Below are 16032 nucleotides of genomic sequence, written 5' to 3' on the forward strand. Positions count from 1 at the left end.
TGCAATGTTCCGAGACATGCTGCTGACGGGGTGCGAGGGGGTAGATCTAATACTAGCCTCGCAGCAGTATTTTGAAGAACCTGTAGTCGGTTTAGTAGTGACTGGTTGATGGCTGAAAACAGGGCGTTCCCATAGTCCATCCTGTTTATAACCAGTCCTTGGACTAGGGGCATGCGTGCTGAGAGCGGGATCCATTTAAAGATCTTCCTCAGGCTACGTATCTGGCCGTAGCCATTTCCCACTGTTTTTTTTATATGTTCAGACATGGTAAGCTTGTTGTCTAGGATTACACCCAAGTTCCTGACGTATGGTTTGGGGGCAGGGCAGGTACCAAGAGCGTCAGGCCACCAGTCCGGTGACCAGATTTGGTCAGCTTTGCCAAAGAGCATGACTTCGGTCTTCCCTGCGTTCATCATTAACAAGCGCATGGTCTTTTAAAGACCTGTGAAGTACTCGGGGCGGCTGTGTGTGTGCCCAGGAAGCTGATTCAGGGGTGAGGTGGGGGGTTGGGGGTAATGCACTGCCAGCAACCTGCCGGGCTCCATGCTTATGAATGGTAAGGAAAAAAGGTGCATTTGCGTTTCAAATGTCCGATCCTGCAGCAGCAACTTCCAGAGCCCATACATGCCAGTAACCCGATTCAAAGTCCCATTCTCCCGATTTTTAAAAACAATCTCCCACATTGCTCTCCTGAAATGTTGGCATGTATGCATGTAACCCCTCCCCTCTTTTCTCCCAAATACATGGCCTTGTCGACCTGGCCCTGCCTGCACCGCAGTACCCCGGAGCGTCCGAGGACGGTGCTGGACCCTCACTGTCCGTACAAAACTGCCCTGAGGAGCTGCAAAACTGATCACACAACTTCTGCTCCCGGTTGTTAACCCATGCCTGGAGACCAATAGTCTACCTAATCAGACCCCCCCTGGATATAGCGGCATGGATTGGCAAATTTAGCGGCACAAAAATTGAAATTTAGCGGCATTTAGCGGCATTTTATTTTGGGTTTTTTTCGACAACAAACACAGATATCTTATTGTTTGAGTTATTTTACAACATGGAGCTATGTACATTTTGTTTATTTACAATTCAGCCCATTTGTTTTGGTTAAAAGGCATGTTAATCTTGACCATGTACGTTCAGTTCTTCTGAGCACTCCAAATCTAGACCAGTATTGTGCTGCTGGTTATAATGTAAAAACAATAATACCAAGATCTTGCAGCACATTTCAAGATGTGGTAAATACAAGTCAAGTGCTTCAAAATCAATCCACCTAACATCTACAGTTGAAAGTGGTGGAGAAATAATGCTGATAAAACCTGCAGAGCTAAAATATGAATTAATCTGTGGGCAACCCTGTGACAAAAAGCACCGGAAAGAAAGAAAAATGGACTTTGGGCCCCAAGGAATGCAATGTGGGCCCCCTGGACCCGCCGCGTGCCCCGTGTGCGTCCGGGCCCACCGGAAAGTAAAACAAATTGACTTTGGCCCCCAGGGGCCCGCCGCGTTCTCCGTGTGCGGCGGGCCCCACCAAAAAGAACAACAACTGGAATTGTGCCCCCGGGGCCAGCTGCGTGCCCCGTGTGCGGCGGGCCCCCACAGTAGCACAGTAGCAGCAAGAAGGTACGTACCTGTACTCATCGTCGTCGTCCCGGTCCTTGCTCCCTCCTGCGCTCCCTCCTGGCTCCTGCTTGCTCCCTCGCCGCCGGCTGCCGAGGAAGGTACCTGTACTCGTCGTCGTCCCGGTCCTTGGCCTCCTGCTTGCTCTCCCTCGCCGCCGGCTGCTTCCACCTTCACCTCTTCCTGACCTGGGTGTCCCGCGAAATCCTGGATCGGGAGAGTGAGGAGGCAATAAGAAGACGAGCGCGGCCAAGAGCAGAGCAGTTTCTATTGGCTCTCCGGGCGCGGCCGAGAGCAGAGCAGTTTCTATTGGCTCTCCGCGTGTGCCCAATGAAAACGGCGGATTTCGCGGCCGGTTTGCCAAAAATCACGGGATTTGCACAAAGCTGCAGATTTCGCGATTTTTTTGCAAATAGCGAAATCGCGATATCCTGGGGGATCTGCCTAATGCCTCTTTGGACCCCTCCCCCCGATTTCAGGGGGGCCGTGCCTGTGGGGCCCAGCCCACATGGGTTATAGGGAAGGTTGGACTGGGGGAGAGAAGATATCCTAAAATGCGGGAGAAACCACACCTCCCGGCCCCCTCTGAACAGCAGGCGTCCCTAGCGGTGGGGGCCGGGCGGACACAAGTGCCTGGGACGGGGTCCCTCACAGGCAAGGATCGGATGGAGGGTAGGGTGACCAACTGGCATAGGTGCAAATTCAGGACGCAAAATTCAGGACAAGAATTCAGGACAAAAATGTGGGACAAACATACGTTTTACAGACATATCAGAGGTCGCACAATATTATATAAATATTAGACAACCAAAATAAATACATGTCAAAATAAGTTTATATAAGGTTGAGACAATCGTGTACTTCAGTTTTTCAGGATGCGCGCAGCTTTGCAAAAGCTACATCAGGCCCTGCTAATGTAACAGTAAATATTAACTAGTATTTTTTTGGGTCTCGTAGAGAGACCTATTACTGCTAAACCAGAAAATTTCTAACAGGCGGATTTCTAACAGTTCACGAGAATAGAATCACGTGACAAGCTCCTCATGCACGAGCTAGCACGAGCCTTTCCCCTGCCAGCAGCATTTCTCCTGCACTCGGCCCACCCCCCTCCCTCTCCATATGGTGCGCTCTGCCTCAGGCCAGCAGCTCTCCTCCCATAATTATTCACTGCAGGGCCTGCGTCTCGTCACCCTTCCTCCCAGTCCCCACAAGCAGGCTTCTCCAGTGGCTGCATGCAAAGATCACAGGGCGTGACTAGCAGTTTATCCATCACTTGAGCTCAAAGCATCGGAACCACAATAACGGGGTCTTGTATTCACTAGGGCTCCCATATTACACTCTCAATCTAAAGCTTATAAACGCATTGAGGCAGCGTTATTCACTTTTATAGTGGATTTTCGTATGGAGTGTTTACAATCTTAGTTTGTGTGATAAGGACCGTTTACTCGAGCGAAGGGGCAATATCTTTCATTTGTTTGTAATGGAGTAGATAAACTTACCAAAACACTACACAAGGCAGCCTTCTATCGATCAATTACACTCCAAAATTGATTTAGAAGATGCAGTCACGCAATCTCATTGAGAAATACCCACCTATACTACCTCTTGAGATTCTTAGCACAAGAGGTTTCATTTTACAAGGGCAAGGTAGCTGTAAACATTACTTTGTCACCAAAAACAGTTACAGCGCAAAAATCTTTAGCAAGACTCGCATTTCTAATCCCCCCTGCATCAGCCTCCCACAGGCTTCCCTCCCCATGACTTCAAAGGCTTCCCCAGCGTGCGCTCGGCCGGCCTCTGGCATTTCTCCTCCCCTAATTATTTACTTCACTTTGGCCGCCTCGACTAGAAGTATCCCGGAAAGCAAGCGCGCTACAAGCAGCCTTAAGTGGCACAAGCAATTACTTTAAAACGTAAATTATTTAACTGACCTGCTCTATGTACACACACTGCGTTTTTTGCGATCAGTTACCGTGCTTTAGTAGCGCGTGACCTTAGTTTTACATCTTTACTACAGGTGCATTAACCAGCTAAGTTAACCATCACCTCCTCCAGTCGCTCACTAATAAGCATTTTAGAAGCAGAGTGCACAATATTTCAGCGGTTACAAACTGTTGTCATTTCTTCACCACCGAGGGGGGAAACTTTGCTAACCATCTTTTTAAAAATATAACTAAGAATCCAGTTAATCTAAAAAAAGAGCGGAAGGGGCGTATCGAGACCACCAACCTCAGAGAGGGCTTCTAAGCTTTTTAAATGTACATTTCCGAACTTTTTTTTCCTAGGAGATTTTAATCCGTCTCTTTTTTGTGTGTAAAATGCGTGAGAGAGCTTTAAACAGGAACAACCCATTAATTGTTTTTCTTCTTTTCATACAATAAGGCATTTAAAAGAGGAGGCTGTGGCTTTACGTGAGACAGAGGTAATTGCCTCTCTGCAGCCAGCCAGATAAACAGCTCGCGAGGCTGGCGCCAGCAGCAGGCAGACTGTGTATTATCAGCGCTCCCCTCCTGAAGAGCTCAGGGACCTCCTTGGGAAAAAGGGGAAAGGCTTTTAAAGCACAACTTGAAACTGATCTCATTTCAAAGAGCGTCAGAATGCCAGGCCAAAGAGGAAAGGAAAAAAACAAATCTGCTTTACTCCCACCCTCGCCAGGGCCCCCGCGGCAAAACTAGCCTTTCCAAGGCGGTTTCCTGAAAGTTGCTCAAGAAATAAACACATAAGAAAACACAACTCAGTTTTTAGGCACAACGGGCTTTTACTTGTGTGATTCCTGTCGAATTCTGAACACCAAGGTCTTCCCACACTCGATTTTCGTGTATAAAAGGAATCATTTATTTCATGCGTTTTCGTCTTTGTACCCCTAAAAAATAATCAAACTTGGGTCATGTTCTGGGCGACCAAAAACTGATGGATTTAGAACCCTTATTAGAACAGAAAAAAATGTTCATTTCCCCTTTCAAAAATTACAATAAAATGTTTTGGCCCCAAAGCATAAAAGTTTATTTCGCATCATCTGCCAGCTACTGCAGAGTCTCCAGGTTTATCCACACTTTGTCGAGGGCTGCTGTACGGTGTTATTTCACAACTTTCAAAGGAATGGAAGCGCTAGAGAGACTGTGTACTCTGTACATCTGGCGTTACTGGTGGGCTTCTCTAAAGCTAGATTCATCGGCAATCGTTTTAACTTGATCGACCCAATGGATTTTAAACGGGTATATGTAAATATTTTCCTTTTGTACTTTTTTTTTTTCATTTAAATAAATCTATCCATACCAGTGTGATGTCTAATTAATGTGGTCCACACTATAGAAAACCTCAAATAATTATACAGAAGATATTTGTCATTTTCCTACCCACCCGCCTGGAGCCTGAACACATCAGACGCTCACTCCTCTTTTGCTAAAAAATATTTTCATAGCTACCCCCGAGCTTTCTTCCCTCCCTCCAGCCAGTAATGACTGGACTCTCTCCTGCCACTTAGACATATGGGCACGCTCTACCTTGGCTTCCGCCTCACTCTCAGTGCCAGCCCCTCTGCCCATCACTCTCAGTGCCAGCCCCTCTGCCCCTCACTCTCCATGCCAGCCCCTCTGCCCCTCACTCTCCTTGCCAGCCCCTCTGCCCCTCACTCTCCGCGCCAGCCCCTCTGCCCCTCACTCTCCGCGCCAATCCCTCTGCCCCTCACTCTCCGTGCCAGCCCCTCTGCCCCTCACTCTCCATGCCAGCCCCTCTGCCACTCACTCTGTGCCAGCCCCTCACTCTCCGCTCTCCGTCCCAGCCCCTCTGCCCCTCACTCTCCGTGCCAGCCCCTCTGCCCCTCACTCTCCGTGCCAGCCCCTCTGCCCCTCACTCTCCGAGCCAGCCCCTCTGCCCCTCACTCTCCGAGCCAGCCCCTCTGCCCCTCACTCTCCTTGCCAGCCCCTCTGCCCCTCACTCTCCATGCCAGCCTTTCTTCCCCTCACTCTCCGTGCCAGCCCCTCTGCCCTCACTCTCATTAACACTCATTCTCAGACTCTATAACTCGCGAGTCAGCTTGTGAGGTAAGTGAGTCAGGCTGATCATACAGAATCTTGGCTCCTCTGCTGGGGGCGGTGTTCCCTCACACCCCTCACCCTCACACCCCCTCACCCTCACCCACCCTCACCCACCCTCACCCTCACACCTCCTCACCATCACATACCCTCACATCCTCTCACCCTCACACACCCTCACTCACCCTCACCCTCCCTCACACCCCTACACCCCCTCACCCTCCCTCACCCTCTCACCCTCACACCCCTCACACCCCTCACCCTCACACCCCCTCACCCTCACACCCCCTCACCCTCACCCACCCTCACCCTCACACCTCCTCACCATCACATACCCTCACATCCTCTCACCCTCACACATCCTCACTCACCCTCACACCCCCTCACCCTCACATCCCCTCACCCTCCCTCACACCCCCTCACCCCCCCTCACCTGCCCTCACCCCTCATCCTCACACACCCTCACTCACCCTCACAACCCTCTCACCCTCACCCACCCTCACCCTCACACCCCCTCACCCTCACACACCCTTACCCTCACACCCTCACCCTCAGTCCCCCTCACACCCTCACCCTCACACCCCCTCACTCACCCTCACACACCTTCACACACCCACACCCTCACACCCCTCACCCTCACACCCCCTCACCCTCACACCCCCTCACCCTCACACCCCCTCACCCTTACACCCTCACCCTCACTCACCCTCACGACCCTCTCACCCTCACACCCCCTCACCCTCACGCCCCCTCACCCTCACTCAACCTCACCCTCACTCACCCTCACGACCCTCTCACCCTCACCCCCCCTCACCCACCCTCACACACCTTCACCCCCCCTCACACCCCCTCACCCTCACACCCTCTCACCCTCACACCCCCTCACCCTCACACCCTCACACCCTCACCCACCCTCACTCACCCTCACTCACCCTCACAACCCTCTCACCCTCACACTCCCTCACCCTCACACCCCCTAACCCTCACACCCCCTAACCCTCATACACCCTCACTCACCCTCACACACCCTCACCAGCATAGCATAACAAAACCTAGCATAGCATAGCAAAACATAGCATAGCATAGCAAAACATAGCATAACAAAAAAAAGCATAGGATAGAAAAACCAAACCTAGCATAACAAAACAGGAAATAGCATAGCAAAACACAACAAAGCATAGCATAGCATAACAAAACACAACAAAACATAGCATGACAAAACATAAAACATAGCAAAACAGCATAACAATACACAACAAAACATATCATAAGATAAAACATAGCATAACAAAACAAAGCATTGAATAACAAAAGATAGCAAAACACAAAGCAAAGTATAACAAAACACAGCATATATAACAAAACATAGCATAACAAAGCATATCAAAACATAACATAACTTAGCATAACAAAACACAACAAAACATAGCATAACAAAAAAACAACATAGCATAACAAAACAAAGCTTAGCATAGCATAAAAAAACATAGCATAGCATAGCATAACAAAACATAGCATAACAAAACCTAGCATAGCAAAACAAAGCATAGCATAATAAAACACAACAAAACATTGCATAGCATAACAAAACGTAGCATAACAAAGCATAGCATAGCAAAACACAACAGAACAGCATAGCTTAACAAAACACAACAAAACATAGCATGGCTTAACAAAACATAATAGCATAGCAAAACACAGCATAGCATACCAAACACAGCATAGCATAACAAAACATAGCATAGCAAAACAAAGCATAGCATAATAAAAAACAACAAAGCATAGCATAGCATAACAAAGCATAGCAGAGCAAAACATAGCATAACGAAACATAGCATAGCATAACAAAGCATAGCCTAGCAAAACACAACAAACATAGCATAGCATAACAAAACATAGCACAGCATAACAAAACAAAGCATAGGATAGCAAAACTAAACATAGCATAGCATAACAAAGCAAAGCATAGGATAGCAAAACAAAACATAGCATAGCATAACAAACCATAGCATAACAGAACAAAACATAGCATAACAAAACACACCAAAACAGCATAGCTTAACAAAACAAAACATAGCATGACTGAACAAAACATAACAAAACATAATAGCATAGCAAAACACAGCATAGCATACCAACACAACAAAACATAGCATAACAAAACATAGCATAGCACAACAAAGCATAGCAGAGCAAAACCTAGCATAGCATAACAAAGCATAGCATAGCATAGCATAGCATAACATAACATAGCATAGCATAGCAAAACATAGGAGAAGTGTGGCTCACTGGTTAGAGCAGGCAGACCCTGAAGCAGAGGTCAGACCGGGACCAGGGTTCAATTCCCGACGCGGCAGGGTCTTGAGCTCAAATGTCCATGGACTCGATAATTCTCGCTTCGGTGCCTGACCTAATCATGGGTTCACACTCTGCAACTCTGGGCATTAAGCTTGCTTAATTTCCACAACGGCCCCCCGCGGCGGGATGCCTGGCTTTCACCTTGGGGATGCCCTGTAGGGGCTATCTCACAGGGAAAAGCCAGGACGGGTTCCCAAGGCAAGCGCAGAGATACCCCTTCGGGGGTCGATTCAGGCGCTATATAAGAAACATAATAATAATAATAATAATAATAGCATAGCATAGCATAGCATAACAAAACATAGCATAGCATAACAAAACAGCATAGCATAGCATAACAAAACAAAACATAGCATAGCATACAGCATCACTCAGCACCACCACAGCATCACTCAGTGGCACCACAACATCACTGATCTCCACCACAGCATCAATCTGTGCAACCATTCAACAACAAGTGGTTCAAATATGTTATCTCAATGTTTCAAGCTTTATTACAAATGTAACAAAAAGATGTTAATATTTGACATCTGTTCTTGGATTTTCGTCACAATAAAATACACTGAACATAATCTTCACAAATGTTATTTACAAAAGTTTAAGCTATTGCCATTATAAATTACAATAACTTTTATTTAAGTATTAATTATTTAAAAAAAATAAAAACCATTGTTATTTGTAATATCAATGCATGTAAGTCACGTAAATACAACACATATTGCATTACAAATGCTATAGGTGTCACATTTGCGAAAGTTATAACTATTGGCATGGTAAATGACAAAGCTATTAATTTAGCTATTTTCAAAAACAAAACCTAAATAAAAAAATTGTCATTTACAAGACCAATAGCTCAAACTTTCCTAATACGAGACCTATTGCATTGCAAATGCTTGTTATTTGTATGTTGAAATCTGACTTTTAAATGTACAGTGAAAACGCTGTTAGTAATTTTATTTTTATTTCTCCAGCATGGCGCCAAGACAAAAGCAGAATGCCTTCCCCTAGTCTGGTGAAGGAGAGCACATGCTGTCACTACAATTGGGCCCATTGTCATCCTGTAAGTGCTAATCAGCTGTAGTATCAGAATGACAATGGGCCACTCCACAGTCTGAGCGAGGTCCAGGTGGGGCTTGCATGCAGCCTTGTCAGTTTAAAAGATAAGTGCGAGAAGCCCCGAGTGAAATCTCTTAAAACTCATGGGGCCTCTCGCAGCGAAACCTAATACCTTCGTGAAATTTCCCAATTCGATTTTAGTATGTTGTCTGTAAGGCGTCCGTAATTTGGGGACCCTAAATTACGGATGCCTTGTGGACATCATACTAAAATAACGGATGGTCCGTGAAATTTACGGACGGTTGATCACCGGTGGGACCCCCAGGGGCGGGGAGTGGATTACTAACGTCACTTCCGAAAACCGGCGAGGCACTTCTTACCCCGCACTCCCACTGTGACTGCCCCCACTCGAGAGTGGACACCTGCATGCGGCCCGCTGGGCCTGTCGCCCCATCCCCCTTCCCTATCCAAATTTACGGGGCCTAGTTGACTCTGGCTTGGGCCTGCACCGCAGTACCCAAAGCCAAGATCGTGCCCATAGCAGAGGGCACGAAAGGCCATCACTGGAGGGGTGGGGGACCTGCTCTTCAGCCCCACTCCTCTTCAACCAAAGCCAGCCGGCCACGAAAGACTGCGGAGGACACCCGGGCCGCCTGTCGCCCCACCCATCCTCCCTTACGGGATGCATGGCCAGCGCAAAATGCGAGGCCCTCGAAACTCGCCGCGGGCCAGCGGAGATATTCACCAAGTATTGGCTGCGGGGCCCACAAACGGCTGAGCCCCTTACTGCTTTCAGCCACACAAACATCGCTATCCGTGCCTGACTCCCCGCTCTGCACATGGCTAAAAGCGAGCGGTGGTGAAAGATAAGATAAGGCCGTGCCGATAAAGGAAGAAACACCAGTGCACGGCCTCGACCTCTGCCTGGCCAAACTGCAGGACACCCCCTCCCGCCCTGCCCCTTGTCCCACCCCGGCACCCGGAACCCACACTCGACAAGCGACCTCGCGAGGGCCGGCTCGTAGCACAGGGTCCCTCCTGGGCTTAAGCTATTGCCATTATAAATTACAATAACTTTTATTTAAGTATTAATTATTTTAAAAAAATAAAAACCATTGTTATTTGTAATATCAATGCATGTAAGTCACGTAAATACAACACATATTGCATTACAAATGCTATAGGTGTCACATTTGCGAAAGTTATAACTATTGGCATGGTAAATGACAAAGCTATTAATTTAGCTATTTTCAAAAACAAAACCTAAATAAAAAAATTGTCATTTACAAGACCAATAGCTCAAACTTTCCTAATACGAGACCTATTGCATTGCAAATGCTTGTTATTTGTATGTTGAAATCTGACTTTTAAATGTACAGTGAAAACGCTGTTAGTAATTTTATTTTTATTTCTCCAGCATGGCGCCAAGACAAAAGCAGAATGCCTTCCCCTAGTCTGGTGAAGGAGAGCACATGCTGTCACTACAATTGGGCCCATTGTCATCCTGTAAGTGCTAATCAGCTGTAGTATCAGAATGACAATGGGCCACTCCACAGTCTGAGCGAGGTCCAGGTGGGGCTTGCATGCAGCCTTGTCAGTTTAAAAGATAAGTGCGAGAAGCCCCGAGTGAAATCTCTTAAAACTCATGGGGCCTCTCGCAGCGAAACCTAATACCTTCGTGAAATTTCCCAATTCGATTTTAGTATGTTGTCTGTAAGGCGTCCGTAATTTGGGGACCCTAAATTACGGATGCCTTGTGGACATCATACTAAAATAACGGATGGTCCGTGAAATTTACGGACGGTTGGTCACCGGTGGGACCCCCAGGGGCGGGGAGTGGATTACTAACGTCACTTCCGAAAACCGGCGAGGCACTTCTTACCCCGCACTCCCACTGTGACTGCCCCCACTCGAGAGTGGACACCTGCATGCGGCCCGCCGGGCCTGTCGCCCCATCCCCCTTCCCTATCCAAATTTACGGGGCCTAGTTGACTCTGGCTTGGGCCTGCACCGCAGTACCCAAAGCCAAGATCGTGCCCATAGCAGAGGGCACGAAAGGCCATCACTGGAGGGGTGGGGGACCTGCTCTTCAGCCCCACTCCTCTTCAACCAAAGCCAGCCGGCCACGAAAGACTGCGGAGGACACCCGGGCCGCCTGTCGCCCCACCCATCCTCCCTTACGGGATGCATGGCCAGCGCAAAATGCGAGGCCCTCGAAACTCGCCGCGGGCCAGCGGAGATATTCACCAAGTATTGGCTGCGGGGCCCACAAACGGCTGAGCCCCTTACTGCTTTCAGCCACACAAACATCGCTATCCGTGCCTGACTCCCCGCTCTGCACATGGCTAAAAGCGAGCGGTGGTGAAAGATAAGATAAGGCCGTGCCGATAAAGGAAGAAACACCAGTGCACGGCCTCGACCTCTGCCTGGCCAAACTGCAGGACACCCCCTCCCGCCCTGCCCCTTGTCCCACCCCCGGCACCCGGAACCCACACTCGACAAGCGACCTCGCGAGGGCCGGCTCGTAGCACAGGGTCCCTCCTGGGCATGGCCCATATGGTGAGACCCAGAGGGGGGGGGGTAGGGCGAATAGTAGGAAAGTAACCTCGTGGTCACTCTGTCCACGCGCACTCTGGTTTGATTACAGCCTTGTGTGTCACTCTTTTTACCCTGAAATCCCTGACACACTTTCATGATCCCAACCTGGGGTGGCACCCTGGTTTATCCTGAAGCCCTTGGCATGCTCTTTTGAGGTGAGCGTGGATGACTGTTTCACCCTAAAGCTACTGACTCACTAATTTGAATCGTCTTTTGGATACCCTGCTTTACCTTGAAGCCATTGATACAGTGGTGAGCCCACATAGCTCTCCATTCACTTTACGCCTACTGTGACATCAAGAAAAGGGCAGCCCGTAGACTTTTCCTGTTCTCCATTGGTCATATTCTCACTTCCTGGGAAAACTGCAGTGTTCTAAAACATGTTTTAAGGCCATATTCACAGCGGCTTTGTTGTCATGTGAGGTACGCACCTAAAAATTGCGTATGCTTATTTTTTTCATTCTTTGCAGATTGAAAAAAAGCAGTTGCGAGTCTGCCTTTGAACAGAGTGAGCCAATATTTGAATTTGACGGATGCACTCACGTAGGGCGGAGATAGTGGGGGTGGTTGGTGGCCGAAGAGAGATATTTTAAAATGTGTCGAGGCTGCAAAGCTGGAACCTGTCAAACACTCCTCGTTTGTCTCCACAGGTCAACGGCGTTATGTTCCTGTTGTGCACCAAGAGGAAGCTCGTCGTCTTGCTGGCGCTGTTGACTGCACATCTTTTTCTCATCAGCTTCTCTTTTCACCGTGGGCTCTTCAAGGTACGTTTACTTTGTTGTTGCATGCAGAATGCCAATAGCTCCGAACGCTGACCAAAATTAATATTAATGATATTTGGCTTTGTTTCTAACGGTGGAGCAGTCCAGGTGTTTTTATTTATTTATGTTGGAGGCCAGAGAAGTTTGTATTTTATGCTTTTGAGGGGAGGAGCTGCTCATGAATGTCGAATCACCAAAATGACTGGGGTAGGAAAAGTGACATCACAAGCCTTTTGACCTCATGACATCACAGGAAATGACATCATATGACATGGCATAGCCTTATCCACAAGTATCCTCTCAGGAAGTGATGCCACATGACATTTTGCGTAAGTGAGTTCGCAGAAAGTGTAATCCTTTCTGGGGAGAGGATGTGGTCTGACTGCTTGACTGTCGACTTTGGAGCTGTGAAACCAAGGTTCGAGCCTCGGGTTCGCGTCCACATCTTGTGATTCTTGGCAAATCACTTAATCTCCCCGAGCCTACTTAATTAATTATTGTGTCCTTGTGTAAATTAACTGGTGCTCATGTAAAGCACTACAATACCTTTGGGTCGAGTTTGTGCTATATAAAGCTGCTAAAAAAATATAATGTAAGTTAAAACCTGGCAAGAAGTACACGATTGTGATTAATACAAATATGCAACAGTTCCCATTGTCGCAAAATGTCCGTTTATGTTTTCACAAGGATGGCTTCAATTTATGCTATGCACAGCTTTCATAAGCCAAAGGAGGTCATAAAAAATACGGATTAAAATGAACATGCATAACTATTGTTGTTGCTCTCCCGATTAGAAAAACATTATACTTTGTGACAACGCACCGAACTTTGACCACAATGACCTCCCAGTACAGTACCATTTTGATCCAGACCTCAACTGAGATCAACAAATACCGAATTAAAATAATTTTAGATACTTCTAAAAATGCTTAGCTATAAGAGTTGTTTTTTAGACTCACTTACAAGATGGTACAGTAGCAATATTCAACCACCTCCTCAAACAGCATTAGATAGGATTAGATAAGGTAAAATCTGCGGATTGTGCATATGATTTAAAACCGCTTCAGAAAGCTTTTTAAGAAATTAAACAGCAAACATATTCATTAACCGGAGATTTACACAATGTAATTAAATCTTGTGCAGAGAATGCGTTCTACTTTATTCATTTGGGTTATAAAACGCTGTCGGGCCATAACTATGCACACATTAGGACATATAAGAAAACGTGGAGCAAATCTTGTTGGCCACCTTTGCGAAATTCACATAAGCCTTTAGGGTTGTTAGTACCATCCCGACTAGCTAAAAAAAGTGGCTAAGGGGCGTGGCCGAGATGGCGTCGGAGTAAGACGTGCTTTCGAGTCGCTCCGGCGCCCGACCTGCTAAGCATTGTATAGCATCGCCTACGGGGTGCCAATCGACTCTGGGGTGCTCGCAGAGGTCACCGGCATCGAGTAGGGAGGTCCGGAGCCCCCAGCGAGGCCATAGGAGACCGGAGAGCGCCATTGCGGGAGAGTCATCGCCCGGCCTACTACGCATCGGACTTGCGTGTGGGGGAGGCCACCCTGTGAGTGCAGAGGAGCCGGCGCCGGCTGGGCGTGGCGTCGCGGAGCAGCGGATCACTCCTGCCCCCTTATCGCCGCCAGTGTTGCTCCGCACTATCGAAGCACTGCGGCGGTATTGGGCGCTTTGTTGCAGCGGACCCGAGGACCTCAACAGACGATCGGCCACGTGGAGGGTGTACTTCGGACTATCAGCGGAGCTGTACGAGCCTGGGAGCGTCTTTTACTGGACGACGCAGAGACGGCTACTGGCGTCCACTGAAGAAGCGGGGTGTCCTCTTTGCCCCGCGAGCACCCTAACACTCTGAGGTGGTGCCCGTGGCGTGAAACAACTAAGTACCGAAGGTACTGTGCCTGCGCTGCGGGCCCCGGCCCGGCATGTGAGCAGAACTAGAGGCCTACTCTACCCTGCGAGCTGACTATTTGGCCTGCGCTGTCCCCTCACCGGCGGCCGCAGTATCACTTGGAGGACCAGCGGAGGCATGTGGCTGGAGCAGGGGGTCTGCCTTCGTGGCCCGATTGACGGAGACGGAGAACCAGGGACTGATTGCTGGACGACACTGTCCTTGCATTGACTTTTGGACTTTGGCGGGGAGCTTTTGAGCCGCCATCTTGATCAGGCGGCCGCCGCCCGTGGCGCAGTTACACGGCGGCGGGGAGGCCTGCATTCCTAGTGGGTCCTTACGCTTCGCCTGAGCACTCTTCATCCCCGGTGAAGGTACGATAGCCTTGGTCCCGCGGCACGGCCGGCCCTCCGAGATGTCCAATGTACAGCGCAAAGGAAGGACGGTTAAGGACGGGGCCTCCAAATCGTCGCAGCAGCCATCTTCCCCTGGGGCTAGTGGTTCGTCTCGGCAGTTGGACGAGGAGGCGCCCGCCACCAAGGCCTTCATGACGGAGCTGTTCGCCTCTATCAAGGAGGATATTTCTGAGCTTCGCGCCCAGCTGGCGTCGGATCTCCGGGAGGTGCGGAGGGATGTCGATGGCATTGGTGAACGAGTGGCAACCCTGGAAGACCACGACTTGAGTGTGGCGAATGATGTACACCAACTACAACAGGATATTATTCGCCTTACGGAACAGAATTTGGACCTGCAGGCCCACGCGGAGGACTTGGAGAATCGCTCCAGGAGAAACAATATTCGTATCAGGGCGGTCCCTTGGGACGGTGAGGCTGGAGACTTGCGTGAATATGTCCAGGCCCTGTTCTTGCAGATCTTGGACGAGGAGGACGTGCAGGAAATTAAAATGGATAGGGTGCACAGAGTCGGCCTGCCTAGGCGAGGGGGTGGCCCCCCCCCCCCCGGACATCCTCGTATGTGTGCATGACTTTCAAACAAAGGAGCGTATCCTACGGAAAGCTAGAGCCATCACCTCCTTACAATTCAGAGACCACCGTCCGCAACTCTACCAGGACTTAGCGGCATCAACGCTTCAAAAGAGGAGAGAATTCCGCCCAGTGACTGCCTTCTTGAGGGAGCGTAACATCTCGTACTCCTGGGGGCACCCCTTCCGTATAATATTCCGATGGCAGAACAGGCTGGCGCAAATCCGCTCCCTGCAGGCCGCGAAGGATCTTCTGGGCTGGAGGATGTCCCTTCCTCTCAGGCGGCGCATCCCTCCCCATCGAGGGGACGGCATCGATCTTCCTCATGGCATCGAATTGGGTCTTCCCCGGACCGGGGGCGTCCGGACCACACTGCTAGCTTGCAAGAAAGGGGGGCTGCGGTGGCATCGGTGGCTTCGGCCACGCTAGCAGATACTCAACAGAGCTCTGGAGTGGCATGATCCCCGGCTTCCTTGATGGTTGGGCGCCGGAGGGTCTCTGGCCCTAAGGTCTCGGGGTACTATGGTACTTTTGGAGAAGACACCCCGGGCTGTGGCCCTGGGGGCTCCCGAACTGGTGCCCCCACCCCGATTCCAGTCTGATGTGGACCTTGTGACCCGTGGCCCATTGGAACTGCTGAGTGCTTGGTTCAGGTTTAGTGCCTTGCGATTTGTCTTCTTGTTTTTTGGTTTGCTGGAGGGGGGTGGGAAGAAGGGAGTTCT

At 49.3% G+C, this 16032-nt stretch overlaps 1 protein-coding gene across 1 annotated transcript in view; it reads left to right on the forward strand.

Moving 5' to 3' along the window:
- LOC147748318 (NXPE family member 1-like) overlaps positions 1 to 16032 on the forward strand; it is a 477620-nt gene that overhangs the window by 270592 nt on the left and 190996 nt on the right. Inside the window, exon 2 of the mRNA XM_086960166.1 lies at positions 12314 to 12427. Coding sequence (XP_086816292.1) covers positions 12314 to 12427 — 114 coding nt within the window. The remainder of the gene's footprint in view (positions 1 to 12313; positions 12428 to 16032) is intronic.

Source organism: Lissotriton vulgaris, chromosome 1_1, assembly GCF_964263255.1.
Source record: "Lissotriton vulgaris chromosome 1_1, aLisVul1.2, whole genome shotgun sequence".
In the NCBI taxonomy this organism is placed as follows: domain Eukaryota; kingdom Metazoa; phylum Chordata; class Amphibia; order Caudata; family Salamandridae; genus Lissotriton; species Lissotriton vulgaris.